Raw genomic sequence first — 25,920 nt, 5'->3', positions numbered from 1 at the left:
CTGGTTCTGGTCGTGGAACACTGGACCAGCTCTACAACCCCAGCAGAGTCCAGGAGGGTGTATGGGAGTTCCCCAACCGGTCTACATGTGTTTTGTGGACTTGGAGAAGGTGTTTGACCGTGTCCCTCAGGGTGTCCAGTGGGGGTTCTCCAGGAGTTTGGGGTACCGGGCCCTTTGATACAGGCTGTCAGGTCCCTGTACGACCGGTGTCAGAGTCTGGTCCGCATTGCCGGCAGTAAGTCGGGCTCGTTTCTGGTGAGAGTTGAACTCCGCCAGGACTGCCCTTTGTCACCGATTCTGTTCATTACTTTCATGGACAGAATCTCTAGGTGCAGTCAAGGCGTTGAGGGGATCCGATTTGGTGGCCTCAGGATCGCATCTCTGCTTTTTGCGGATGATGTGGTTCTGTTGGCTCCATCAGGTTGTAATCTGCAGCTCTCGCTGGAGCGGTTCGCAGCTGAGTGCGAAGCGGCCGGGATGATGATGATCAGTGCCTCCTAATCTGAGGCCGTGGTCTTGAGCCGGAAAAGGGTAGAGTGCCTTCTCCGGGTCGAGGGGGATGTCTTGCCCCGAATGGAGGAGTTCAAAAGATCCGAATGGATCTTGTTCACGAATGAGAGAAGGGAATGGGAGATCGACAGACGGATTGGAGTAGGGTCTACAGTGAAGCGATGAAACTGTACCGGTCCATCAAAGTGAAGAGCAAAGCTATCGATTTATTGGTCGATCTACGTTCCTACCTTCTTCTATGGTCATGAGCTTTGGGTCATGACCGACAGAACGAATACATGGGTCATTCGATCATGACCCATGATCGAATACAAGCGGCCGAAATGGTTTCCTCCGTTGGGTGGCTGGGCTCTCCCTTCAAGAGAGAAGCTCAGTCATCCGGGAGGGACTCAGAGTAGAGCCGCTGCTCCTTCACATCGAGAGGAGCCAGTTGAGGCTCAGGCATCTGGTCAGGATGCTTCCTGGACGCCTTCCTGGTGGAGATCCCACTGGGAGGAGACCCACGGGAAGACCCAGGACACTCTGGAGGGACTTTGTCTCCCGGCTGGCCTGGGAACATCTCAGGGTTCCCCCGAAGTGGCTGGAAGAGGGAAGTCTGGGCCTCCCTTCTTAAGCTGCAACCCCCGCGACCCGACCCCGGATAAGCGGCAGATGATGGATGGATGGAAGTAATATTGATGATAATAATGTAGCAACAGGAGGATTCATATGTTAGCATTAATATACATCAGTAGTTCGATAATTCAGTCAGGTATTCTGATGATGCAACACATCTCAGAGATTTCAAATATAACTGCAATAAAGATAAAAATGTTAAAAACTGTGGCTCATCTCAGCTGTCTGTTTATGAATAAACAAAATCTTAGGTTACATATTTGAGCTCTATTGTTTTGCAGTAACACTCCATAAGTTACCATAACTCTACGAAGTGCAATTTTCAGTTTGATCCGCCTTTCTGATCAGTCCCAGAATATTTCGGTCTGACTGCGTTCATGACTTGCTTTATCGTTTATTGTCATCGATATCAAAGCGATCTCAAACTTGCAAAAAATGTTTTTTTTTAATTATTTTTCAGGAAATAAAGTTTCTTGGGTCATTGGATGATATGTTATTATATCTGTATTCTGATGAATAAATGGTTTTGATATCATATGATCTGGTAAATTCAGCTTTTGGGGGAAAGAATTGATATTTTGCACAGAATTGTTGTAGTTTAACATGCAGCCATTAAGTGTCTAATATATTCTCCTGCAGCCAATCCATAAAATAAGGCTTTATTGTGACGTATGAATCTGTTATTGCATATGGGACAGCATTTTCCAGACAGTAACATTTTATGGAACTGATAGTTTAATAAGAAATTTATGTTTATTGAAAACAGCTACAAGTTTTAGACCAATTATTGTGTTAAATATATAATGAGAGAGACAATACCAACATAACTGAGAATTATTCATTATTAATCCAGTTGGCTACTTTCAGACGCCATCTTTGATTTCTTTGACCTATGACCTTTCCTGTGGCCTGTTCCTCCCAATAAAGTTGATTGGGTTAATAGTTTTAACGACAGCAGCAGGTTGACGATATCAATCTGGACAAATTTCCATGTTTGAGGAGTAAATTGGTCCTGAAGCCGTGAGTGAAGTTTGGATTTATCGTCTTTAATCTTGTTTTCAAAACTTCAGGTTCTGAAAAAGTTTGGTTGGATCCGTTATGGTTGGAAGCTGCTTGTTTGAACGCAGCAGTGACGTCATATTAACTGCTGACGCGTCTGATTTCTCAGTGTCTGCACCGATCTGATCATGGATTGTTCATATTCCTAAATTACAGAGAAAAGTGGAAATGAGATGAAATATTAATGTTAAATCAGCAGCAAAGCCTCCAGGGAGTTTCACACAAATATTAATGTTTGGATATAAACCAATAATTAAGTTCCTACAATTTACTCCAAAACATAAATGATCCAAAACTGAGAATAAGAATTGATTATTGATCAATAATGATCATTACTCTCTCCGCCATCTTGTCCTGGTGTTATCTGTCCCCTCACTATCAGCAGCAGGTCCTCTAAGCCCCGCCCCCGCAGGCTGAGCTCTCTCCCTTTAGCTCCTCCCACACAGGTGAGTTCAGGTACCTTCTGCTCTCCACAGTAAATGTCTCTGACTTGGTGAAACTTCATTTTCTTGCTGCGTCATTGAACTCGTGTTCAGTCCTGCAAGGTGTTTTTGGAGGTCAAAGGTCTTTCATTGTGGGAGGGACAATCAAAACAGAAAACTCGAGAGGCTGATCAATGATCAATACTGATGGATATCGATGGGTCCTCGGCTGCATCTATGTCGCCACGGGAACCGGAAATAACTCTTTAAGGGGAAGCGGAAACAATGAGCGCTCCGCGCGGGAACAGGCCGGAAGTGGAACCGCGGCTCAGACAGCCAACAGCAGAGGCGGTTCGGAACCGGCCCGGTCCAGCATGAAGATCTATTTCTGCGGCAGCATCCGGGGCGGCAGGTCGGACCAGCTGCTCTACCGGAGGATCGTGAACGCGCTGAGCAGATACGGGAGCGTGCTCACTGAACACGTGGCTTGCGCCGAGCTCAGCGACTCAGGTGGGACGCGCATGCGCATTTGAGTTTTTGATGGCCCGGACCCAGGCGGGTCGGAGCCTCTGATACTGAGGAAGAGGAAGGCGCTGGAGCCAAAACGGAGATTTAAAGCCAAAGAATGAGCAGATGCGTCCTGATTAATAGCAGCTATTCAACACTGTAAGAGTTAAGCAGTGCCTGGAAGCACCTATTGCTCCACGTTAGCACAACATTAGCAGAGCTAGCGCTCTGGGGAGCAAAGCTATGCTAGCATCACCCTTCTCCCCAAAATCAGCATTTAGCTGTTTCATGCATTAGCTGTGTTCAGCACACTGAATGGAGAAATTCAATGTAAGACAACATGCTAGTGACGGCGTTTAAGCTAACATTAGCATTTTGGCTCATGTTAGCTCACGCTCTAGTTTAAACCTACCGAATGGAGTCAGTCCTCATTGGTCAACATGCTATTGATAGGATTTTAGCTAAGTTTAGCATTGATGCTAAATGTTAGCATCAGAACGCTGGGTTCTACCCGACGGGCCCACTTTGGAACGTCTTCAGAAACGTTCTACTTCATCAATAAAGTCTTTGCCTTGGTGATGCAACTCCTAACATTTTGTCGTTTTCAGGAAGTCTGTAGATTTGCTCAACAATCACAAAATCCACCAACATTCCTGTGAAGAATGATCACAATAAGTCGTTGCCTTTTCCTGCCTGGTTCTGCTGAGCGCTCAGAAACCGCAGCCCTTCGTAGAAGAGAGGCCAGTCTGGGAGCAGATCCACCGTGAGGCTCCGGGCTACGGCGGCCCATTAGCCGCTGCTACGGCGGCCCATTAGCCGCTGTTACGGCGGCCCATTAGCCGCTGCTACGGCGGCCCATTAGCCGCTGCTACGGCGGCCCATTAGCCGCTGCTACGGCGGCCCATTAGCCGCTGCTACGGCGGCCCATTAGCCGCTGCTACGGCGGCCCATTAGCCGCTGCTACGGCGGCCCATTAGCCGCTGCTACGGCGGCCCATTAGCCGCTGCTACGGCGGCCCATTAGCCGCTGCTACGGCGGCCCATTAGCCGCTGCTACGGCTAGTGACGTCCCCCTGCGGTGCCTTTCCAGTTTCTAGACGTTTTGGCTTGAATAGGAGCGCCGACGTTGGGATGTGTCACAGATCTCCATCTGTCTGGATTCAAACCCAGAAACAGTTTGGTTTCTGTCAGTTTGGCTGGTAGCGTCTTTAAGCAGCTGCTTCACTGATCGTCTATCAGGGAGTAGATGTTTGGGTCGCTTGTTTCTGAGTGAACTGAATTGAAACACAGCGGCTTCATATTGTCAGGTGCAGCATCAGGCTGTGACCCACAGACATGTTAGAGTGCTGCAGGTCAAACGTTTCACCCAGCTGATTCCCTTGGATCTGACCTTGCTGTCGTAGCGTTGACCATTAATAGCAAAATATTACGTCCCCTTTTCAGATTCTCGGCTTGGCTGCAAATCCTGAGCATGGAGTCCTCTCAGTGACCTTCCAAGCAGCAGGTCACTGAGAGGCTCAGGATTTGCAAAATAATGTTCAAAGCTGTTAACAACCAGCTGCTGCTGCAGAGTTACTGTCTGCTAACGATGCAGGAACAGGAAGGAAACAAGGTGGCCATATTGGTGGGCATGTCTCAAGAAATCTGCTTTTATTTTGAAATCTTCTCTTTCAAGCTAGAGCTGCTCAGGATGTTTGGGACCAAATGGCCACAATGTTCATTAGTTCATGAATGAATTTGTTCAGGATTGATGAATTGCATTGCTGCTGCTGATTGGTTATTGGTCATGTGATGTCAATGACCAGCTGTGCTCTGACTGGTCAGGAGAGAGAGGTCCAGCAGGGGGCGACAGAGCCATCCATGACCGAGACCTGGCCTGGCTGCAGCAGTCTGACGGTAAGACCGGATCGTAGCGTCGGTCCCAGAGGGGTGGGTCGCTCACCTCTGACCCCTATGTGTCTCAGTGGTGGTTGCCGAGGTGACGCAGCCGTCCCTGGGCGTCGGCTACGAGTTGGGCCGGGCCTTGGACATGGAGGACAAGAAGGTGCTGTGTTTGTTCCGGCCGTCGTCAGGACGAGGTGAGGTCACTTCCTGTGCAGGTTGATGTGATTGGTCATCAGGGTGTTAACTTCCTGCCTCTGCAGCGCTGTCGGCCATGATCCGAGGGGCGGCGGATGGGCGGCGCTTCCTGGTGGTGGACTACAGTGAGGAACAGCTGGAGGGGGTTCTGGACCGGTTCTTCAGGTCCAGACTCAACGCCAAGCAGCAGGTCACTGAGACCAATTAGTCACCATGGTGTCGTCCACAGGGGAAGGCGGGTTTGTTTGAACTTATAATAATAGTAATAAAAACCACTAATGAGCCATCATCATCATCAGCAGCAGCAGCAGCAGCACAAAGGTCAGAGGTGACGGGGAGACATAGTTTGTCTAGCAGAAAGGTCGTGAACCCTGAACTTGTCCAGAATATCTTTCTTCCTTATTTTTGATATTTTAGTATCTGATGTTTGACTTATAACTGAGGAGCAGCAACAGTTTATTAAATGTCTCTTTGTCCAAAACGTTATTAAAAATGATCTTTCATCAAAGATTGATTTCCTGGTTGTTTGCAGAATATCTGAGACATGAACCGTGTCAGAGGAATCGTCTCCATGTGAAAGGAAGAGCTTCCTCTGCTCCACTGATCGTTGGAGCATTTCTGTTGGTGACAACATCTCCAATCAATAACCCTTATTGATTGATGATTAGCAGTGACACATTGGTAGAGGATAAATTCAATTTATTATAAGATTCCCTTCATCGTTATACATGTTTAACCAGTGATTCTGTTCCATCCAGATGTGAGTAAAAAGTGATTTATTCTGATAAAATATTCACATCATTGCAGATATTACAGTAATGACATCACAGTCTCTGTATTTCAGCAGATTAAAGTCGATTTAGAGTTTTAAAAAGTAGGCGGAATCTCCCTTTAGCGAATCAGAAGCTGACTTCGGTTTGAGAACCAGCAGGAGGTCCGGATGTTCCCAGAACCGGGTCCGACTGGACGACCGTGGACTAAATGTTGTTTATAGACTAAACGACCTGCCAAATAAAAGCAGCTTATTTCAACAACCGTGGAGGCGATGTGCTTTTATTTTGGCAGGTTTCTTGGTAGCTATGGTGACGGAACTGCAGCTGAATTTGTTTCTCTGATTGTTTATGAATAACTGATCATGTAACGGGTCAATATTGATGTTGACTGATGATACTGTGATAAATCATTGAGCAGGTGTTGTTTATCTGAGCTACCTGTCAATCCGTCCTACCTGACACTACGTCACATTCTGCTGACTCAGCAGATTTCTTCTCCTACCTGTGGAAGTTTCATTTCAGGTGTTTTATTTCATTGCATCAGAAACTTTATTTATTTTCTAGCAGCTTTCATGAAGCTGCTGGATTACTAGCAGAATTCTGGCTTTAGTTTGGTCCAGTCATCATCAGGACTGAATATGTTTTTGAGCTATACTTTAAAATACTTTAGTTTAATTACACTTTTTATTAATGATCAAACTTTGCTAAATAGATGTGGGACTGAAGTTGTCAAGGCCTGTAATATCAGTGCATATGAATCATATCCCATCATTTCAGTGACTTGTTGTGGCTGATGCTGATAACATATAATATATATATAATATAAAGTATTAATGCACAAAAAAGATCTGTGGTGATCTAGATTAGTGTTTAATTCCAATAAAAGCTGTTTCCATCTGATCCGGTTTTATTCTAACAAACGCCTCTGTGTCTCAGATATTAACAGCTAGATATTGTAGGAAAGGATCAGCTGCATCTGCAGCTTTTCATTTCAAACTTTGGTAGGATATTCAGATGAAGGAAGTGATCTGCTTCTGGTTTCATCATCACATCAATTGTTCAATGCTAAGCTAACCAGAACTGCTAAGCTTCCAGTCACTAAATGATCCAATTATTGAACATTAACAAGCCGCTGCAGTTTGTTTGTAAACATGGCGGTAGCAGCTTTAGACGGGTAGCACGGACAGACAGAGCCAGCTGTCGATCCGTGCTGCGGTAGGGAAATCTGACGGAGTAGCTCAGATCGTCAGAACAGGGTCAGTGAGAAAAGGCCGAAATCTCGCGAGAAACTTCGTGTTTTCAGCTGTAGTTCCCTCCTGTGCCGCTGGGGGCGGTAAATCCGACCCTCCGCTTTCACCGCAGCAGCAGAAGAAGGAGCCCCACCAAAACACCCGCTGAACCGCCCGTCCAGGTCTGCTCTGACTGGAACCGAACCGAGCCCAGCCGAACATGAACGAGTCTGAAGGAGTCCGTTTCCGGCGGCTGCAACGAGCTCACGTGATCACAGAGGAACTTCCGGAGCGGAGACAGAAAGAGGCAGGTGAGACCCGAACCTCACCTGGATACGCGGTTCGGCTCTGTGCTGCGGTTCGAGAGGTTCTGGATCACCGGGCTCTGCGGTTCCGGCTCTGTGGATCCTGGTCCAATCAGAGGGAAGCAGACCGGAACTGCCTCACATCCGGTTTAACCCGGATTATGTGATGGGTGTGGAGCGATTCAGAACCACCCAGAAGGTTCTGATGGACCTGATAGCTTCATGCTTGACCCGTTGGATCAGAGCAGTCTGGTCCGGTTCCGAACAAGTTCTCCAGGTTCTTGTTCTGAACCGTCGCCCCAGTAGAAGTTCTGGTTGCAGCTCCACAACCTTGAAGACAAAAATCGACCCATTAGAATGATTAGAAGCTGGTACCAGAACCAGGAGGAACCAGAGCCAGAAGAGAGGCATTCCTGGTTCTGGTCCTGGTTCTGGTTCTGGTCCTGTTTCTAGTTCAGGTCAGGGTCGATCCGTCTCCGGGTCGGTCTGGGTCGGTCCGGGTCCGGGTCGGGTCCGGGTCGATCCTGCAGCCCAGCACAGTTGGAGGTGGACCAGATGGTCCGGTGAACTGGTACCAGCCGACCTGGACAAAGTTGTCAGGGTTTCCCAGGCGACCTGCTCAGCCCAGCGGGGGGTCCGCCGTGTTTCTGTTGTAAAAATGTTAAATTGACAGGAAATGTAAACATATTACTGGGTAATTATGAATTAGAGGAAAACATGGAGAGTGAAACTATTGAAACCGTCACCGGTCTAAACAACAAATCCAATTTTCCATGAATATGAATTATTTGCACTTTTGTTCAATCCACATTAAGGCAGCGGCTCCTTGGGGCCCCCAGGGCTCTTTGGGGCCCCCATGGCTTCAGGGGCCCCCAGGGCTTCAGGGGCCCCCAGGGCTTCAGGGGCCCCCAGGGCTTCAGGGCCCCCAGGGCTTCAGGGGCCCCCAGGGCTTCAGGGCCCCCAGGGCTTCAGGGGCCCCCAGGGCTCTTTGGGGCCCCCATGGCTTCAGGGGCCCCCAGGGCTTCAGGGGCCAGAAATAATCATATTTTAACACAGAAGCAGAAATGAAACCTTCTTTTATTGAGATGATCAATGCTGCTAAATTTGATGTCACAGTTTTAACATAAACTAAAAGATTTTAAATTGTTTAACATTTAAATGTACTTTTAAGGAGCTGGAAAGTTTATTTTATAAAAGATCAAAGAACAATATTCATAGTTAGATTGTTTGTTACCATAGCAACAACCTGATGCTGAGTTTGTTGACAAATATAAATTAATAAACTGTAATTAGAACTGATAGTTTTCAGGTTGGCCAGTTAATCTACTTTAATCTCCCAGATTAAATCCAACAGAAGCTGCTAGAGGTTCTGATGTTTTAGCAGCAAGAGGGGCCAACAGTCAGGTTCTGCCCCAACAGTCAGGTTCTGCCCCACAGTCAGGCAGCTAGCCTGTTAGCTCAGCACATGGCAGCTAGCCTGTTAGCTCAGCACATGGCAGCTAGCCTGTTAGCTCAGCACATGGCAGCTAGCCTGTTAGCTCAACAAATGGCAGCTAGCTTGTTAGCTCAGCACATGGCAGCTAGTCTGTTAGCTCAGCAAATGGCAGCTAGCCTGTTAGCTCAGCACATTGCAGCTAGTCTGTTAGCTCAGCACATGGCAGCTAGCCTGTTAGCTCAGCACATGGCAGCTAGCCTGTTAGCTCAGCACATGGCAGCTAGCCTGTTAGCTCAACAAATGGCAGCTAGCTTGTTAGCTCAGCACATGGCAGCTAGTCTGTTAGCTCAGCACATGGCAGCTAGTCTGTTAGCTCAGCACATGGCAGCTAGCCTGTTAGCTCAGCACATGGCAGCTAGTCTGTTAGCTCAGCAAATGGCAGCTAGCCTGTTAGCTCAACAAATGGCAGCTAGCCTGTTAGCTCAGCACATGGCAGCTAGCCTGTTAGCTCAGCACATGGCAGCTAGCCTGTTAGCTCAACAAATGGCAGCTAGCTTGTTAGCTCAGCACATGCAGCTAGTCTGTTAGCTCAGCAAATGGCAGCTGGCCTGTTAGCTCAACAAATGGCAGCTAGCCTGTTAGCTCAACAAATTGCAGCTAGTCTGTAAGTTCAACAAATGGCTAGCCTGTTAGCTCAACAAATGGCAGCTAGCCTGTAAGCTCAGCACATGGCAGCTAGCCTGTTAGCTCAGCACATGGCAGCTAGACTGTTAGCTCAGCAAATGGCAGCTAGCCTGTTAGCTCAACAAATGGCAGCTAGCCTGTTAGCTCAGCACATGGCATCTAGCCTGTTAGCTCAGCAAATGGCAGCTAGCCTGTTAGCTCAACAAATGGCAGCTAGCTTGTTAGCTCAGCACATGGCAGCTAGTCTGTTAGCTCAGCAAATGGCAGCTGGCCTGTTAGCTCAACAAATGGCAGCTAGCCTGTTAGCTCAACAAATTGCAGCTAGCCTGTAAGTTCAACAAATGGCAGCTAGCCTGTTAGCTCAACAAATGGCAGCTAGCCTGTAAGCTCAGCACATGGCAGCTAGCCTGTTAGCTCAGCACATGGCAGCTAGACTGTTAGCTCAGCAAATGGCAGCTAGCCTGTTAGCTCAACAAATGGCAGCTAGCCTGTTAGCTCAACAAATGGCAGCTAGCTTGTTAGCTCAGCACATGGCATCTAGCCTGTTAGCTCAGCACATGGCAGCTAGCCTGTTAGCTCAGCACATGGCAGCTAGCCTGTTAGCTCAGCACATGGCAGCTAGTCTGTTAGCTCAGCAAATGGCAGCTGGCCTGTTAGCTCAGCAAATGGCAGCTGGCCTGTTAGCTCAGCAAATGGCAGCTAGCCTGTCAGCTCAGCACATGGCAGCTAGCCTGTTAGCTCAGCACATGGCAGCTAGCCTGTTAGCTCAGCACATGGCAGCTAGCCTGTTAGCTCAACAAATGGCAGCTAGCTTGTTAGCTCAGCACATGGCAGCTAGTCTGTTAGCTCAGCAAATGGCAGCTGGCCTGTTAGCTCAACAAATGGCAGCTAGCCTGTTAGCTCAACAAATTGCAGCTAGCCTGTAAGTTCAACAAATGGCAGCTAGCCTGTTAGCTCAACAAATGGCAGCTAGCCTGTAAGGGTTAGTGTGTGCCAACACTGTCCAGCTGAGCGATGTGATGAACTCTTATTAAAACTGTCAACATATTTCAAGCTCCAGGAATGACCCACAAAGATTTTCAGGCTCTCCAATCTGACGCTGAAGACGGGGATGTTCTTGCACTCTGATGTGCTGCTGCAGCGCTTTTATGCGCTGACATCAGAAATCGACCAGTTTTAAAAGAGAAGAGTGCTTTTGATTTTTTCATGAACTAAGTGACCCTGTAGCTGCAGAACTGGCATTTTAGTTGATCTGGATCCACTGAACAAGAATCTAGAAGGAAAGAACAGCTGCATGCGCATGAAAGCCCTGAGCGCTAAGCTCCACCTAGTGGAGACAGACTGAACGTCACCTCTAGTGTCTGTGGCCCTTTGCTTGTTTGTCTGTATTTGGCCCTCAATAAAAACATTTGGACCCTGAGACCCAGGAGTCTCAGAAATGTTGGACAACAGGTCCAACATTTCTGTCTGTCGAGTTTTAATAGAGTCACAGAAACTGAAACTGTTTACTGCAGTTTATGGGACGAGTTTCTCTGAGATCTGAGTTAACCCACCTGTCCTCCTCCTGTCCTCCACCTGTCCTCCTGTCCTCCACCTGTCCTCCTCCTGTCCTCCACCTGTCCTCCTGTCCTCCACCTGTCCTCCTCCTGTCCTCCACCTGTCCTCCTGTCCTCCACCTGTCCTCCTCTTGTCCTCCACCTGTCCTCCTCTTGTCCTCCACCTGTCCTCCTGTCCTCCTCTTGTCCTCCACCTGTCCTCCTCTTGTCCTCCACCTGTCCTCCTCTTGTCCTCCACCTGTCCTCCTCCTGTCCTCCTCTTGTCCTCCACATGTCGTCCTCCTGTCCTCCTCTTGTCCTCCACCTGTCGTCCTCCTGTCCTCTACCTGTCCTCCTCTTGTCCTCCACCTGTCCTCCTCTTGTCCTCCACCTGTCCTCCTTTTGTCCTCCTCCTGTCCCCCACCATCCACCTGTCCTCCACCTGATGTCCTCTTGTCCTCCTCCTGTCCCCCACATGTCCTCCACCTGACCTCCTGTCCTCCACCTGTCCTCCTCCTGTCCTCCTCTTGTCCTCCACCTGTCGTCCACCTGTCCTCCTCTTGTCCTCCACCTGTCCTCCTGTCCTCCTCTTGTCCTCCACCTGTCCTCCTCTTGTCCTCCACCTGTCCTCCTCTTGTCCTCCACCTGACCTCCTGTCCTCCACCTGTCCTCCTGTCCTCCTCTTGTCCTCCACCTGTCGTCCACCTGTCCTCCTCTTGTCCTCCACCTGTCCTCCTGTCCTCCTCTTGTCCTCCACCTGTCCTCCTCTTGTCCTCCACCTGTCCTCCTCTTGTCCTCCACCTGTCCTCCACATGTCGTCCTCCTGTCCTCCTCTTGTCCTCCACCTGTCGTCCTCCTGTCCTCTACCTGTCCTCCTCTTGTCCTCCACCTGTCCTCCACATGTCGTCCTCCTGTCCTCCTCTTGTCCTCCACCTGTCGTCCTCCTGTCCTCTACCTGTCCTCCTCTTGTCCTCCACCTGTCCTCCTCTTGTCCTCCACCTGTCCTCTTGTCCTCCTCCTGTCCCCCACCATCCACCTGTCCTCCACCTGATGTCCTCTTGTCCTCCTCCTGTCCCCCACATGTCCTCCACCTGTCCACCTGACCTCCTGTCCTCCACCTGACCTCCACCTGTCCTCCTGTCCTCCTCTTGACCTCCACCTGTCCTCCACCTGTCCTCCTCTTGTCCTCCACCTGTCCTCCTTTTGTCCTCCTCCTGTCCCCCACCATCCACCTGTCCTCCACCTGATGTCCTCTTGTCCTCCTCCTGTCCCCCACATGTCCTCCACCTGTCCACCTGACCTCCTGTCCTCCACCTGACCTCCACCTGTCCTCCTGTCCTCCTCTTGACCTCCACCTGTCCTCCACCTGTCCTCCTCTTGTCCTCCACCTGTCCTCCACCTGTCCTCCTCTTGTCCTCCACCTGTCCTCCTGTCCTCCTCTTGTCCTCCACCTGTCCTCCTGTCCTCCTCTTGTCCTCCACCTGTCCTCCTCTTGTCCTCCACCTGTCCTCCTCTTGTCCTCCACCTGTCCTCCACATGTCGTCCTCCTGTCCTCCTCTTGTCCTCCACCTGTCGTCCTCCTGTCCTCTACCTGTCCTCCTTGTCCTCCACCTGTCCTCCTTTTGTCCTCCTCCTGTCCCCCACCATCCACCTGTCCTCCACCTGATGTCCTCTTGTCCTCCTCCTGTCCCCCAAATGTCCTCCACCTGTCCTCCTCCTGTCCCCCACCATCCACCTGTCCTCCACCTGATGTCCTCTTGTCCTCCTCCTGTCCCCCACATGTCCTCCACCTGTCCACCTGACCTCCTGTCCTCCTCTTGACCTCCACCTGTCGTCCACCTGTCCTCCTCTTGTCCTCCACCTGTCCACCTGTCCTCCTGTCCTCCTCTTGACCTCCACCTGACCTCCACCTGTCCTCCACCTGACCTCCTCCTGTCCTCCTCTTGTCCTCCACCTGTCCTCCTGTCCAGCTCCTACAGTGGGAAGGTCTTCCGGGTCACTCTGCTGTCTCTGGGCGGTTTCTTGATTCTTCTTCTTCTCATCATCTTCTTCATCCTGGAGTCTCCCATTCATCCAGAGGCCTTCAGGTGAGTCAGTCTGGATCGGGTCAGAACCAGATCAAACCCTCTTTAACCCCCTTGTTTCCATGGCGGCCTGTGGCGCCCCCTGCTGGCTGCAGCTTGAAGGAGCCGCCCCAGATGAAGGGCTGCTGGGAGCCCAACCTGCGGCTCCGGGAGGCCCGGCGGCTCTACGAGGACCAGCTTCTGGGTCCAGAGTCCATCGTCAACATGGGAGGTCAGCTGCTTCACTTCTGGTTCCCGACCAGAACCAGAACCAGAACCAGAACCAGTCTGTTTTTCTCTCCGCAGATGTTTTCTTCACTGGAACAGCTGACGGCAAAATCCTCAAGCTGATTGGACAGAGAATCGTTACCTTGGCAACGCTCGGCAGGCCGCCGTGTGGTGAGAACTGGTTCTGACTGGTTCTGATTGGTTCTGATTGGTTCTGACTGGTTCTGACTGGTTCTGATTGGTTCTGACTGGTTCTGACTGGTTCTGACTGGTTCTGACTGGTTCTGATTGGTTCTGACTGGTTCTGACTGGTTCTGACTGGTTCTGATTGGTTCTGACTGGTTCTGACTGGTTCTGACTGGTTCTGACTGGTTCTGACTGGGTCTGACTGGTTCTGACTGGGTCTGACTGGTTCTGATTGGTTCTGACTGGTTCTGATTGGTTCTGATTGGTTCTGACTGGTTCTGACTGGTTCTGACTGGTTCTGATTGGTTCTGACTGGTTCTGATTGGTTCTGATTGGTTCTGACTGGTTCTGATTGGTTCTGACTGGTTCTGATTGGTTCTGACTGGTTCTGATTGGTTCTGATTGGTTCTGACTGGTTCTGATTGGTTCTGATTGGTTCTGACTGGTTCTGATTGGTTCTGATTGGTTCTGACTGGTTCTGACTGGTTCTGACTGGTTCTGATTGGTTCTGACTGGTTCTGCCTGGTTCTGACTGGTTCTGATTGGTTCTGACTGGTTCTGACTGGGTCTGACTGGTTCTGATTGGTTCTGACTGGTTCTGATTGGTTCTGATTGGTTCTGACTGGTTCTGACTGGTTCTGACTGGTTCTGATTGGTTCTGACTGGTTCTGACTGGTTCTGATTGGTTCTGACTGGTTCTGATTGGTTCTGACTGGTTCTGACTGGTTCTGATTGGTTCTGACTGGTTCTGATTGGTTCTGACTGGTTCTGATTGGTTCTGACTGGTTCTGACTGGTTCTGATTGGTTCTGACTGGTTCTGATTGGTTCTGACTGGTTCTGACTAGTTCTGATTGGTTCTGACTGGTTCTGATTGGTTCTGACTGGTTCTGACTGGTTCTGATTGGTTCTGACTGGTTCTGATTGGTTCTGACTGGTTCTGACTGGTTCTGATTGGTTCTGACTGGTTCTGACTGGTTCTGACTGGTTCTGACTGGTTCTGATTGGTTCTGACTGGTTCTAACTGGTTCTGACTGGTTCTGATTGGTTCTGACTGGTTCTGATTGGTTCTGACTGGTTCTGAATGGTTCTGACTGGTTCTGATTGGTTCTGACTGGTTCTGACTGGTTCTGACTGGTTCTGACTGGTTCTGACTGGTTCTGATTGGTTCTGACTGGTTCTGATTGGTTCTGACTGGTTCTGACTGGTTCTGACTGGTTCTGATTGGTTCTGACTGGGTCTGACTGGTTCTGATTGGTTCTGACTGGTTCTGACTGGTTCTGACTGGTTCTGATAGGTTCTGACTGGTTCTGACTGGGTCTGACTGGTTCTGACTGGTTCTGATAGGTTCTGACTGGTTCTGACTGGTTCTGATTGGTTCTGACTGGTTCTGATTGGTTCTGACTGGTTCTGATTGGTTCTGACTGGTTCTGACTGGGTCTGACTGGTTCTGACTGGTTCTGACTGGTTCTGACTGGTTCTGATTGGTTCTGACTGGTTCTGACTGGTTCTGACTGGTTCTGACTGGTTCTGATTGGTTCTGACTGGTTCTGACTGGTTCTGACTGGTTCTGATTGGTTCTGACTGGTTCTGATTGGTTCTGACTGGTTCTGACTGGTTCTGATTGGTTCTGACTGGTTCTGATTGGTTCTGACTGGTTCTGACTGGGTCTGACTGGTTCTGACTGGTTCTGATAGGTTCTGACTGGTTCTGACTGGTTCTGATTGGTTCTGATTGGTTCTGACTGGTTCTGATTGGTTCTGACTGGTTCTGACTGGTTCTGACTGGTTCTGATTGGTTCTGACTGGTTCTGATTGGTTCTGACTGGGTCTGATTGGTTCTGACTGGTTCTGACTGGTTCTGATTGGTTCTGACTGGTTCTGATTGGTTCTGACTGGTTCTGATTGGTTCTGACTGGGTCTGATTGGTTCTGACTGGGTCTGACTGGTTCTGATTGGTTCTGACTGGTTCTGACTGGTTCTGACTGGTTCTGATAGGTTCTGACTGGTTCTGACTGGGTCTGACTGGTTCTGACTGGTTCTGATAGGTTCTGATTGGTTCTGACTGGTTCTGATTGGTTCTGACTGGTTCTGATTGGTTCTGACTGGTTCTGACTGGTTCTGATTGGTTCTGACTGGTTCTGATTGGTTCTGACTGGGTCTGATTGGTTCTGACTGGTTCTGACTGGTTCTGATTGGTTCTGACTGGTTCTGATTGGTTCTGACTGGTCTGATTGGTTCTGACTGGGTCTGACTGGTTCTGATTGGTTCTGACTGGTTCTGACTGGTTCTGATAGGTTCTGACTGGTTCTGACTGGTTCTGATAGGTTCTGACTGGTTCTGATTGGTTCTGACTGGTTCTGACTGGTTCTGATTGGTTCTGACTGGTTCTGACTGGTTCTGACTGGTTCTGACTGGGTCTGACTGGTTCTGACTGGTTCTGATAGGTTCTGACTGGTTCTGACTGGTTCTGATTGGTTCTGACTGGTTCTGATTGGTTCTGACTGGTTCTGACTGGTTCTGACTGGTTCTGACTGGTTCTGATTGGTTCTGACTGGTTCTGATTGGTTCTGACTGGGTCTGACTGGGTCTGACTGGTTCTGATAGGTTCTGACTGGTTCTGAAAGGTTCTGACTGGTTCTGACTGGTTCTGACTGGTTCTGATTGGTTCTGACTGGTTCTGTCTGGTTCTGACTGGTTCTGATTGGTTCTGATTGGTTCTGACTGGTTCTGACTGGTTCTGACTGGTTCTGATTGGTTCTGACTGGTTCTGATTGGTTCTGACTGGTTCTGATTGGTTCTGAAAGGTTCTGACTGGTTCTGACTGGTTCTGACTGGTTCTGACTGGTTCTGATTGGTTCTGACTGGTTCTGACTGGTTCTGATAAGTTCTGACTGGTTCTGACTGGTTCTGATTGGTTCTGATAGGTTCTGACTAGTTCTGACTGGTTCTGACTGGGTCTGACTGGTTCTGATAGGTTCTGACTGGTTCTGAAAGGTTCTGACTGGTTCTGACTGGTTCTGACTGGTTCTGATTGGTTCTGAAAGGTTCTGACTGGTTCTGACTGGTTCTGACTGGTTCTGATTGGTTCTGACTGGTTCTGACTGGTTCTGACTGGTTCTGATTGGTTCTGACTGGTTCTGACTGGTTCTGACTGGTTCTGACTGGTTCTGATTGGTTCTGACTGGTTCTGACTGGGTCTGACTGGTTCTGATTGGTTCTGACTGGTTCTAACTGGTTCTGACTGGTTCTGATTGGTTCTGACTGGTTCTGATTGGTTCTGACTGGTTCTGACTGGTTCTGATTGGTTCTGACTGGTTCTGACTGGTTCTGACTGGTTCTGATTGGTTCTGACTGGGTCTGACTGGTTCTGATTGGTTCTGACTGGTTCTGACTGGTTCTGACTGGTTCTGATTGGTTCTGACTGGTTCTGACTGGGTCTGACTGGTTCTGACTGGTTCTGATTGGTTCTGATTGGTTCTGACTGGTTCTGATTGGTTCTGATTGGTTCTGACTGGTTCTGACTGGTTCTGACTGGTTCTGATTGGTTCTGATTGGTTCTGATTGGTTCTGACTGGTTCTGATTGGTTCTGACTGGTTCTGATTGGTTCTGACTGGTTCTGATTGGTTCTGATTGGTTCTGACTGGTTCTGATTGGTTCTGATTGGTTCTGACTGGTTCTGATTGGTTCTGATTGGTTCTGACTGGTTCTGACTGGTTCTGACTGGTTCTGATTGGTTCTGACTGGTTCTGACTGGTTCTGACTGGTTCTGACTGGTTCTGATTGGTTCTGACTGGTTCTGACTGGTTCTGATTGGTTCTGACTGGTTCTGACTGGTTCTGACTGGTTCTGACTGGGTCTGACTGGTTCTGACTGGTTCTGATAGGTTCTGACTGGTTCTGACTGGTTCTGACTGGTTCTGACTGGGTCTGACTGGTTCTGACTGGTTCTGATTGGTTCTGACTGGTTCTGATTGGTTCTGACTGGTTCTGACTGGTTCTGACTGGTTCTGATTGGTTCTGACTGGTTCTGATTGGTTCTGACTGGGTCTGACTGGGTCTGATTGGTTCTGACTGGTTCTGACTGGTTCTGACTGGTTCTGACTGGTTCTGATTGGTTCTGACTGGTTCTGACTGGTTCTGATTGGTTCTGACTGGTTCTGACTGGTTCTGACTGGTTCTGACTGGGTCTGACTGGTTCTGACTGGTTCTGACTGGTTCTGACTGGTTCTGATTGGTTCTGACTGGTTCTGACTGGTTCTGACTGGTTCTGACTGGTTCTGATTGGTTTGACTGGTTCTGATTGGTTCTGACTGGTTCTGACTGGTTCTGACTGGTTCTGACTGGTTCTGATTGGTTCTGACTGGTTCTGATTGGTTCTGACTGGTTCTGACTGGTTCTGATTGGTTCTGACTGGTTCTGACTGGTTCTGACTGGTTCTGACTGGGTCTGACTGGTTCTGACTGGTTCTGATTGGTTCTGACTGGTTCTGACTGGTTCTGACTGGTTCTGATTGGTTCTGACTGGTTCTGACTGGTTCTGATTGGTTCTGACTGGTTCTGACTGGTTCTGACTGGTTCTGATTGGTTCTGACTGGTTCTGACTGGTTCTGACTGGTTCTGACTGGTTCTGATTGGTTCTGACTGGTTCTGACTGGTTCTGATTGGTTCTGACTGGTTCTGACTGGTTCTGACTGGTTCTGACTGGTTCTGATTGGTTCTGACTGGATCTGATTGGTTCTGACTGGTTCTGACTGGTTCTGATTGGTTCTGACTGGTTCTGACTGGTTCTGACTGGTTCTGACTGGGTCTGACTGGTTCTGACTGGTTCTGATTGGTTCTGACTGGTTCTGACTGGTTCTGACTGGTTCTGACTGGTTCTGATTGGTTCTGACTGGTTCTGACTGGTTCTGATTGGTTCTGACTGGTTCTGACTGGTTCTGACTGGTTCTGACTGGGTCTGACTGGTTCTGACTGGTTCTGACTGGTTCTGACTGGTTCTGATTGGTTCTGACTGGTTCTGACTGGTTCTGACTGGTTCTGACTGGTTCTGATTGGTTCTGACTGGTTCTGATTGGTTCTGATAAGTTCTGACTGGTTCTGACTGGTTCTGATTGGTTCTGATAGGTTCTGACTGGTTCTGACTGGTTCTGACTGGGTCTGACTGGTTCTGATAGGTTCTGACTGGTTCTGAAAGGTTCTGACTGGTTCTGAATGGTTCTGACTGGTTCTGATTGGTTCTGAAAGGTTCTGACTGGTTCTGACTGGTTCTGACTGGTTCTGACTGGTTCTGATTGGTTCTGACTGGTTCTGACTGGTTCTGACTGGTTCTGATTGGTTCTGACTGGTTCTGACTGGTTCTGACTGGTTCTGATTGGTTCTGACTGGTTCTGACTGGGTCTGACTGGTTCTGATTGGTTCTGACTGGTTCTGATTGGTTCTGACAGGTTCTGACTGGTTCTGATTGGTTCTGACTGGTTCTGATAGGTTCTGACTGGTTCTGATAGGTTCTGACTAGTTCTGACTGGTTCTGACTGGGTCTGACTGGTTCTGATAGGTTCTGACTGGTTCTGAAAGGTTCTGACTGGTTCTGACTGGTTCTGACTGGTTCTGATTGGTTCTGAAAGGTTCTGACTGGTTCTGACTGGTTCTGACTGGTTCTGATTGGTTCTGACTGGTTCTGACTGGTTCTGACTGGTTCTGATTGGTTCTGACTGGTTCTGATTGGTTCTGACAGGTTCTGACTGGTTCTGACTGGTTCTGATAGGTTCTGACTGGGTCTGACTGGTTCTGACTGGTTCTGACAGGTTCTGACTGGGTCTGACTGGTTCTGACTGGTTCTGATTGGTTCTGATAGGTTCTGACTGGTTCTGACTGGTTCTGACTGGTTCTGACTGGGTCTGACTGGTTCTGATTGGTTCTGACTGGTTCTGATTGGTTCTGACAGGTTCTGACAGGTTCTGACTGGTTCTGACTGGTTCTGATAGGTTCTGACTGGGTCTGACTGGGTCTGACTGGGTCTGACTGGTTCTGACTGGTTCTGACAGGTTCTGACTGGGTCTGACTGGTTCTGACTGGTTCTGATTGGTTCTGATAGGTTCTGACTGGTTCTGACTGGTTCTGATTGGTTCTGACTGACTCCCCATAGGACTGATGTGAAGAGAACTGCTGAACCATGTTGAACTAGGCTAACGGGTTAGCCTGAATGTGTATGCTGAACAATGCTAGATTTAGCATGTTGGACCAGGCCAAACGACCACCAGCTGTTAGCCTCAGTTAGCGCGATGAACCAGGCTAGTTGTTAGCCTCAATTAGCATATTGAACAAAGCTAATAGGTTGCTAGCTGTTAGCCTGGTTCAGTATGAACTGAATAAACCTGATAGGCTAAAAGTGCCAAAATAAATTCGATTGGCTGAGCCTGGCTCCACCTCCAGACTGACCCTCTGACCCTCTGCAGGCGCCAGGGAGGACGAGCCCACCTGGGGGCCCCTGGGCATCAGGGCGGGGCCTAACGGGACGCTGTTCGTAGCCGACGCCTACCTAGGTGTGTTCGAGGTCGACCCTGCCACAGGTGAGCTGTGATGGACCTTCCCCTCCTCTCGCCTCCAGGTCATGCTGACGACGCGTCTCCCTGCAGGTGCGGCGACCCGGCTGGTGGCGGGGGGGCAAATGGTCGGGGGCAGGAAGCTGTCGTTCATCAATGACGTGGCGGTGACCCAGGACGGCAGGAAGCTGTACTTCACCGATTCCAGCAGCAGGTGGCAGCGCCGGGACTACCTGCACCTCATCATGGAGGCCACGGCGGACGGACGGTACGGCCCGCCGCCTGGGTCAAAGGTCAGCTGCTGGGACCCTTCAGAATAAAAGCCTGTCCTCCTATCCGCCTCAGAGTGCTGGAGTACGACACGGAGACGCGAGAACTGACAGTCGTCATGGAGAACCTGCGCTTCCCCAACGGCATCCAGCTGCTGCCGGACCAGGAGTCGGTTCTGGTGGCCGAGACCACCATGGCCCGGATCCGCAGGTGAGCCCGACGTTGACCCAGGACCACCCCGGTTCAGGGGAGGTGTCCTCCCTGACCGGATCTGTCTCCATCCAGGGTCCATGTGGCGGGCCTCAACAAGGGGGGCATGGACACGTTTGTGGACAACCTGCCCGGTTTCCCGGACAACATCCGGCCCAGCTCTTCCGGAGGGTACTGGGTCTCCATGGCGGCGGTCCGGCCCAACCCCGGCTTCTCCATGTTGGACTTCCTGTCCCAGAGACCCTGGGTCAAAAAGCTCATCTTCAAGGTAAATGGGTCAGTTTTATGTGACCTCTGACCTACTGGAGGAGAAACTAATGAGAATGCCTGAGACGGCCCAGTCAAAGGCTGCGTTCACCCAGCAGATCTTGATTGTGCTGCTGCTTAAACCCGACTGCAACGTGAGGTCTGTGTGACCGAAGAGGAACGTAAATTTACGGCAGTAAAGATGGCCGCCATATTGCTCTGTTTGGGGCAGTAAAGATGGCCGCCGTATTGCTCTGTTTGGGGCAGTAAAGATGGCCGCCGTATTGCTCTGTTTGGGGCAGTAAAGATGGCCGCCGTATTGCTCTGTTTGGGGCAGTAAAGATGGCCGCCGTATTGCTCTGTTTGGGGCAGTAAAGATGGCCGCCGTAGCGCTCTAGGTAAACGCAGCCTCAGGCAGCAGCAGTTCTCCAGGTCAAAGGTCATGTTGTCTTCGATGTCTCGGTTTCCACCCTGCAGCTGTTCAGCCAGGACGTCCTCATGAAGGCCGTCCCTCGCTACAGCCTGGTGGCCGAGATCCAAGATGGCGGCGTCTGTAGGCGGAGCTTCCACGACCCCAACGGCCTGGTGGCCGCATACGTCAGCGAGGCCCACGAGCATCATGGGAAACTCTACATCGGATCCTTCCGCTCGCCATACATCGCCGTGCTGGACCTGCAGGGACTGTAGAACTGGGTCCGGCTTCACACCCTGCTGGTTCTGATGCCCGGTCCTTTTGGATCAGAACTTGGGGACTTTAATAGCTGCTGTTGGCAGCTGAGGGTCCAGTTGGGCCCGGTTCTGGTTCTGTTGCTCCATCATTTCATGTCAGACTGAATTTTCCTGTGTTGCTGCTCTGCTGTTGCACCGGCCCGGTTCTGGTCCCATACCCGGACCCGGTTCCGTACCCTGACCCGGTTCTGGTACCATACCCGGACCCGGTTCCGTACCTTGACCCGGTTCTGGTACCATACCCGGACCCGGTTCTGGTCCCATACCCGGACCCGGTTTCGTACCCGGACCCGGTTCCGTACCTTGACCCGGTTCTGGTTCCATACCCGGACCCGGTTCCGAGCCCTGTTTCCAGACCAGTCCTAGTTCTAAAAATTGCAAAAAAGTGAAATCGGGCGAGCTCATTGTGATTTGTGAACTTGGTTCTGGTTCGGCCCGGTTCCGTCTAAACCGACCTGTAGACCTACTGAACTCTGGAGGTTCTGTAGAATAGAAGAACCGGGTCTGGATCTGCTGTAACTCTTTATTCACTCATCATTTAAACAGAACCGGATCCTGATCAGAACCGGTCCGGATCAGAACCGGTTCCTGTTGGTGCGATCTGCACTGCAGCTCCAGGGTTTCCCGCCCAGGCTTCCAGGGGGTCAGGCACAGATCCATGTGACACCGGAAGGTCTGGACAGAAACGGGTCGGTCAGAACCTCCAGAACCATCGGGTCCTCCTGCGACTCAGATCCAGACTCACCTGGGCCAACCGGCCCGGAGGCTGGAGGTGGCACCGGTCCAGGTCCGAGGTCCGGTTCCGTTTGGGACAAACCGTCCTGGAGATCTGGAAGTCCACGATGTACCGGATCCCTCTGACCACCTGGAACACAGAGCGGGTCCGTTAGGTTCTGCTCCGATCTGGAACCGGGCCCGTGTCCAGACCAGAACTACATGAACAGGTCTGCTTCAGGTTCTAGGCTCAGCAGAACCTGGTTCTGGTTCTCACACTTCAGACTGAATCTGAACGTGCTTTTATTTTGAAAGGAGGTATTGTTTCTTGTGAGAAAGGTTCTGGTTCTATTCTGGTTCCCTCCTCTGATTGGCTGATTGGTCCGTCCAATCACCACAGACCTGAGCTTCTAATAAACTACTGTTGGTTTAACTGTCCCGCCTCCGTCTGTTCTGGTTCTGATCTGGTTCCTCCTGACCGGGTCGACCAATCAGATCAATTTGATCTGTGCAGCACATTTCAGCAGCAAAGCCTTCGAAGAGCTTTACATCCTAAAAACACAAAGTCATGAATCAACAATGTAACGTGACATTAAGTCAAGAGCTGTCGATAAATTGATTATTGATTATTGATTACGTTTCAGTCTGGACTCTGGATCTCAGGGTTTCGGTTGTTTTACAGTTTCTGGAAGTTTGTTCCAGATCTGTGGTGCATAGAAGCTGAACGCTGCTTCTCCTCATTTGGTTCTGATGCAGAACCAGAACCTGAGCAGATCTTTCATGTGTTGCTCAGTGATTGTTTAGAGTCTCTGAGCTGCAGGGAACCAATGAGGGACTGCAGAACCAACCGGGTCCAGATCCTCCTGGTTCTGGTTCTGGTCCAGCAGCAGCTGCAGGAATCGGTGCCACTGAGACATCAGACCTCTAGACGCTCTGCAGGGGACAGAAGGCCGACTTTGTGACTGTCTTTATGTGGCGCTGATGGGTCAGAGGTCAGAGGTCATCCGCCCACTTGTTCCCACCCAGTAGATTCTCCTCTGATGGTTCTGGAGAAACTGGACTTCCAGGTTTTTTGAACCAATTGGATCCAGACACCAGAATCCGGACCTGCTGACGGTTCTGACCCGCCTCCCATATCACCATGGCAACAACTGTCTCCAGGTAGGCGGTACCTGTCGCTGCGCTCTGATGACGGCCGACGGTTTGAACAGGAAGGCGTCGTTTGATTGGCTGTTGAAGGAGTGGGCGGCGCCGAGGACGGCCTGCTGGACAGCGGCGGCGTTTTTGCTGATGTCACACGGAGAGCCTGGCATGGAGCAGCCAAGATGGCTGCCGGCTGCTGGACCCGGACCTGGAAGAGAAGAACCTTCAGAACCAACAGAACCCAGGCCAGCCCGCCAATCTGTTTTGGACCTGTTCCTGGTTCTCCTGATGGCTGTGCCTTTCAGAACCACAGAGGACGGACCCAAACAGAACCCAGTGCCGAGTCATTTCTGCCCGACCAGAACCAGCCTGCAGTCTTACCCAGAGTGGCGAGCAGCAGCAGCAGCATCTTCGCCTCCATCTCGGTTCACTTCCTGTCACCACAGACCAGCTACTTCCTGTTTGCCTGAGCTTTGTTCACGCCTGACATCACTTCCTGTGTCTGAAGCGCTCCCTGTACGGCAAGCCGTTTCAACATAAATTCAGTTTTACTGCCCTTACATTCCAGATATCAAATTGTTTTATGACGAGACGTTTTAGCAATTATCTTGAATTATTCAACTTTTCTATGCAAGATATCTTAAACTGATATCTTGAATTAGCATTCTGTCTAGTCAAAGCGTCAATTTGAAAGTTTAATAAAACAATGAAAAACAGAAAAAACAAAACAAGATGTTTGAAAATTCACAACTTTCATGTTGAAAATGGGTTGACAACAGCAGGTTTAGCTTTTCAAAGCTGCTTTTAAGGGCATTCGTTTCATCAGAAATGAATAAACAGGATTTTTTAGCAGATATCATTAGCAGTCTTATAGTTTTCCGCATTTCCAACATTGCCGAGCTCTTTCTAATTTCTGCCATTTATGGACAATTTTGTGCAGGAAACATCAAATTCTTCAGGCAACTGTTTGGGCAGCACAAAGGGGCTTCCACCTCATTCTTAATTCACATATCTAAAATTGTCATTTTGATTGGTGATAATTCAGTTCAAGATATCTTAAATCATAATTCCGGATACGAGTCTCATCAAATTACAGATCCAGTGACGTCATCTGAGAAATCTTGAAAGGAATTTTGACTCATCAAGATGTAAACGCAGATATCTTGAATTATTATTCCAGATAGTCAAAATGCATTTTCAGATATCTGGAATATAATTACAGATAGTCAGATGAAACTGAATTTATGTTAAAACAGCTTGCCATAAGTCCTGAGACCCCGCCTCTTTAGCTGGGGCTCCTCCAGGCTGGAAATCCTGACCCTTGACCCCTGACCCTACAATAGCTACGTTCATTTCATATAGAAACATTTTCTCACAAAGTGAGACCAAAGTTCATCAGCTATCTGTGTTTAATTTCAAACTGGTTCCTGAACCCACAGAGCTCTGCTGACCTCTGACCCCTGACCCAGGACATCAAACAGCAGATTCTAAAATGAAAACATGTTTCATTTAATATCTTCAAACTCTGATAAAACAGATATGAGCAGTTTCAATACCGAAACATGTGATACACTCGATATTTTCTGATTAGTTTTAATTTGGTTTATAATGTACAAAAACATTTTCAGATCAATATATGATTTATACACTTTTAGGAATTTGCTCAAGTATAAAAACTAGTCATTTCTCATTTTGTGATCATTATATGTGATTGAGTTATGAATTGATTAAATCATGAATATATATAAATATAAATTGATTTCTGGTTTTGTCCTTATGTTAAGCATAACTGCTCAACTTCCACTTCAGTCACTCAATTAATGTTCTCCAATATATTTATGATTAACAATCTGCTAGTTTCTGTTAGTAAACATGATGGTAGCAGTTTTAGACGGGTAGCACCGACAGACAGACCTGGCTATCTATCGGTGCTACGGTAGGAAAATCTGACGGGGTACTTCGGATCATCAGAACCCAGAAATGTGTCGTGTTGCAGGAACGCGCATCGCACCTGTTCTCTGGTGTAACCTGGTTTTATTTCTCTTTTGTTATAATTACACAAAAGGTCTTTTTATTCTTTGCTATTTGTATTCTTTCTTCTTTGACTGAAACGCCTCTAAAATCTCTGTCATTGTTTTAACTTTTATTTCTCCTTGTGTGGTATTGTCTTTAAATTGTCACGTTGTCCTGCAGGGTTAGGGTGTGTGCTGTTTATTTTGCATCTAAATACATTCAGTGTATTTCTAGATTTATGAAGATTATTTCTGTGATGTACCATGTTTTGTGTGCAGCTGCAGCCTGTAACTCAACATGTTTTGTTAAACCGGGTCACATAAAACCAGCACAATGCAGAGGATCCTGCCATAAGTTTCATATCCAAAAGACTAATAATCTGAAATATGCCCCTCCCTCCTGCTAACTTGGAGAAATAAAGCGAT

General features: G+C 49.2%; 3 protein-coding genes across 3 annotated transcripts; 2 read left to right on the top strand and 1 right to left on the bottom strand.

Annotated features, from left to right (window-relative positions):
• Positions 1-2,776: 2,776 nt before the first annotated feature.
• Positions 2,777-5,699, top strand: LOC129355063 (2'-deoxynucleoside 5'-phosphate N-hydrolase 1-like). The gene is made up of 4 exons (XM_055024614.1): positions 2,777-3,116; positions 4,937-5,008; positions 5,077-5,190; positions 5,257-5,699. Exons 1-4 carry the CDS (start codon positions 2,801-2,803, stop codon positions 5,397-5,399), a joined length of 645 nt encoding a protein of 214 aa, XP_054880589.1. The 5' UTR covers positions 2,777-2,800; the 3' UTR covers positions 5,400-5,699.
• A 95-nt stretch (positions 5,700-5,794) lies between these two features.
• On the top strand, positions 5,795-22,772 carry LOC129355065 (adipocyte plasma membrane-associated protein-like). Its single transcript, XM_055024616.1, has 9 exons — positions 5,795-7,498; positions 13,116-13,239; positions 13,332-13,447; positions 13,522-13,614; positions 20,084-20,197; positions 20,264-20,438; positions 20,516-20,650; positions 20,726-20,918; positions 21,374-22,772. Exons 1-9 carry the CDS (start codon positions 7,414-7,416, stop codon positions 21,581-21,583), a joined length of 1,245 nt encoding a protein of 414 aa, XP_054880591.1. The 5' UTR covers positions 5,795-7,413; the 3' UTR covers positions 21,584-22,772.
• LOC129355064 (cystatin-like) lies at positions 22,135-23,934 on the bottom strand. Its single transcript, XM_055024615.1, has 4 exons — positions 23,864-23,934; positions 23,512-23,690; positions 22,371-22,490; positions 22,135-22,300 (listed from the first exon to the last, which is right to left on the bottom strand). The coding sequence occupies exons 1-4, from the start codon at positions 23,901-23,903 to the stop codon at positions 22,160-22,162; spliced, it is 480 nt and encodes a 159-aa protein (XP_054880590.1). The 5' UTR covers positions 23,904-23,934; the 3' UTR covers positions 22,135-22,159.
• Between the last annotated feature and the right edge of the window lie 1,986 nt (positions 23,935-25,920).

Source organism: Poeciliopsis prolifica, unplaced genomic scaffold, assembly GCF_027474105.1.
Source record: "Poeciliopsis prolifica strain line A6 unplaced genomic scaffold, Auburn_PproV2 SCAFFOLD124, whole genome shotgun sequence".
Lineage (NCBI taxonomy): Eukaryota > Metazoa > Chordata > Actinopteri > Cyprinodontiformes > Poeciliidae > Poeciliopsis > Poeciliopsis prolifica.
The sequence above is the reverse complement of the archived record's forward strand: the minus strand, read 5'-3'. Positions and strand labels throughout refer to the sequence as shown.

Excerpts from the sequence above, each read along its gene's own strand:
- LOC129355063 (XM_055024614.1), top strand. The coding sequence starts at position 2,801 with ATGATCAATACTGATGGATATCGATGGGTCCTCGGCTGCATCTATGTC. Across the intron at positions 5,009-5,076 it reads CTGGCTGCAGCAGTCTGACG|TGGTGGTTGCCGAGGTGACG; the intron begins GTAAGACCGGAT and ends TATGTGTCTCAG. Across the intron at positions 5,191-5,256 it reads CCGGCCGTCGTCAGGACGAG|CGCTGTCGGCCATGATCCGA; the intron begins GTGAGGTCACTT and ends CTGCCTCTGCAG.
- LOC129355065 (XM_055024616.1), top strand. The coding sequence starts at position 7,414 with ATGAACGAGTCTGAAGGAGTCCGTTTCCGGCGGCTGCAACGAGCTCAC. Across the intron at positions 13,615-20,083 it reads GCTCGGCAGGCCGCCGTGTG|GCGCCAGGGAGGACGAGCCC; the intron begins GTGAGAACTGGT and ends GACCCTCTGCAG. Across the intron at positions 20,198-20,263 it reads CGAGGTCGACCCTGCCACAG|GTGCGGCGACCCGGCTGGTG; the intron begins GTGAGCTGTGAT and ends GTCTCCCTGCAG.
- LOC129355064 (XM_055024615.1), bottom strand. The coding sequence starts at position 23,903 with ATGGAGGCGAAGATGCTGCTGCTGCTGCTCGCCACTCTGG. Across the intron at positions 23,691-23,863 it reads GCTGCTGCTCGCCACTCTGG|GTCCGGGTCCAGCAGCCGGC; the intron begins GTAAGACTGCAG and ends CTTCTCTTCCAG. Across the intron at positions 22,301-22,370 it reads CTCCGGGCCGGTTGGCCCAG|ACCTTCCGGTGTCACATGGA; the intron begins GTGAGTCTGGAT and ends GTTTCTGTCCAG.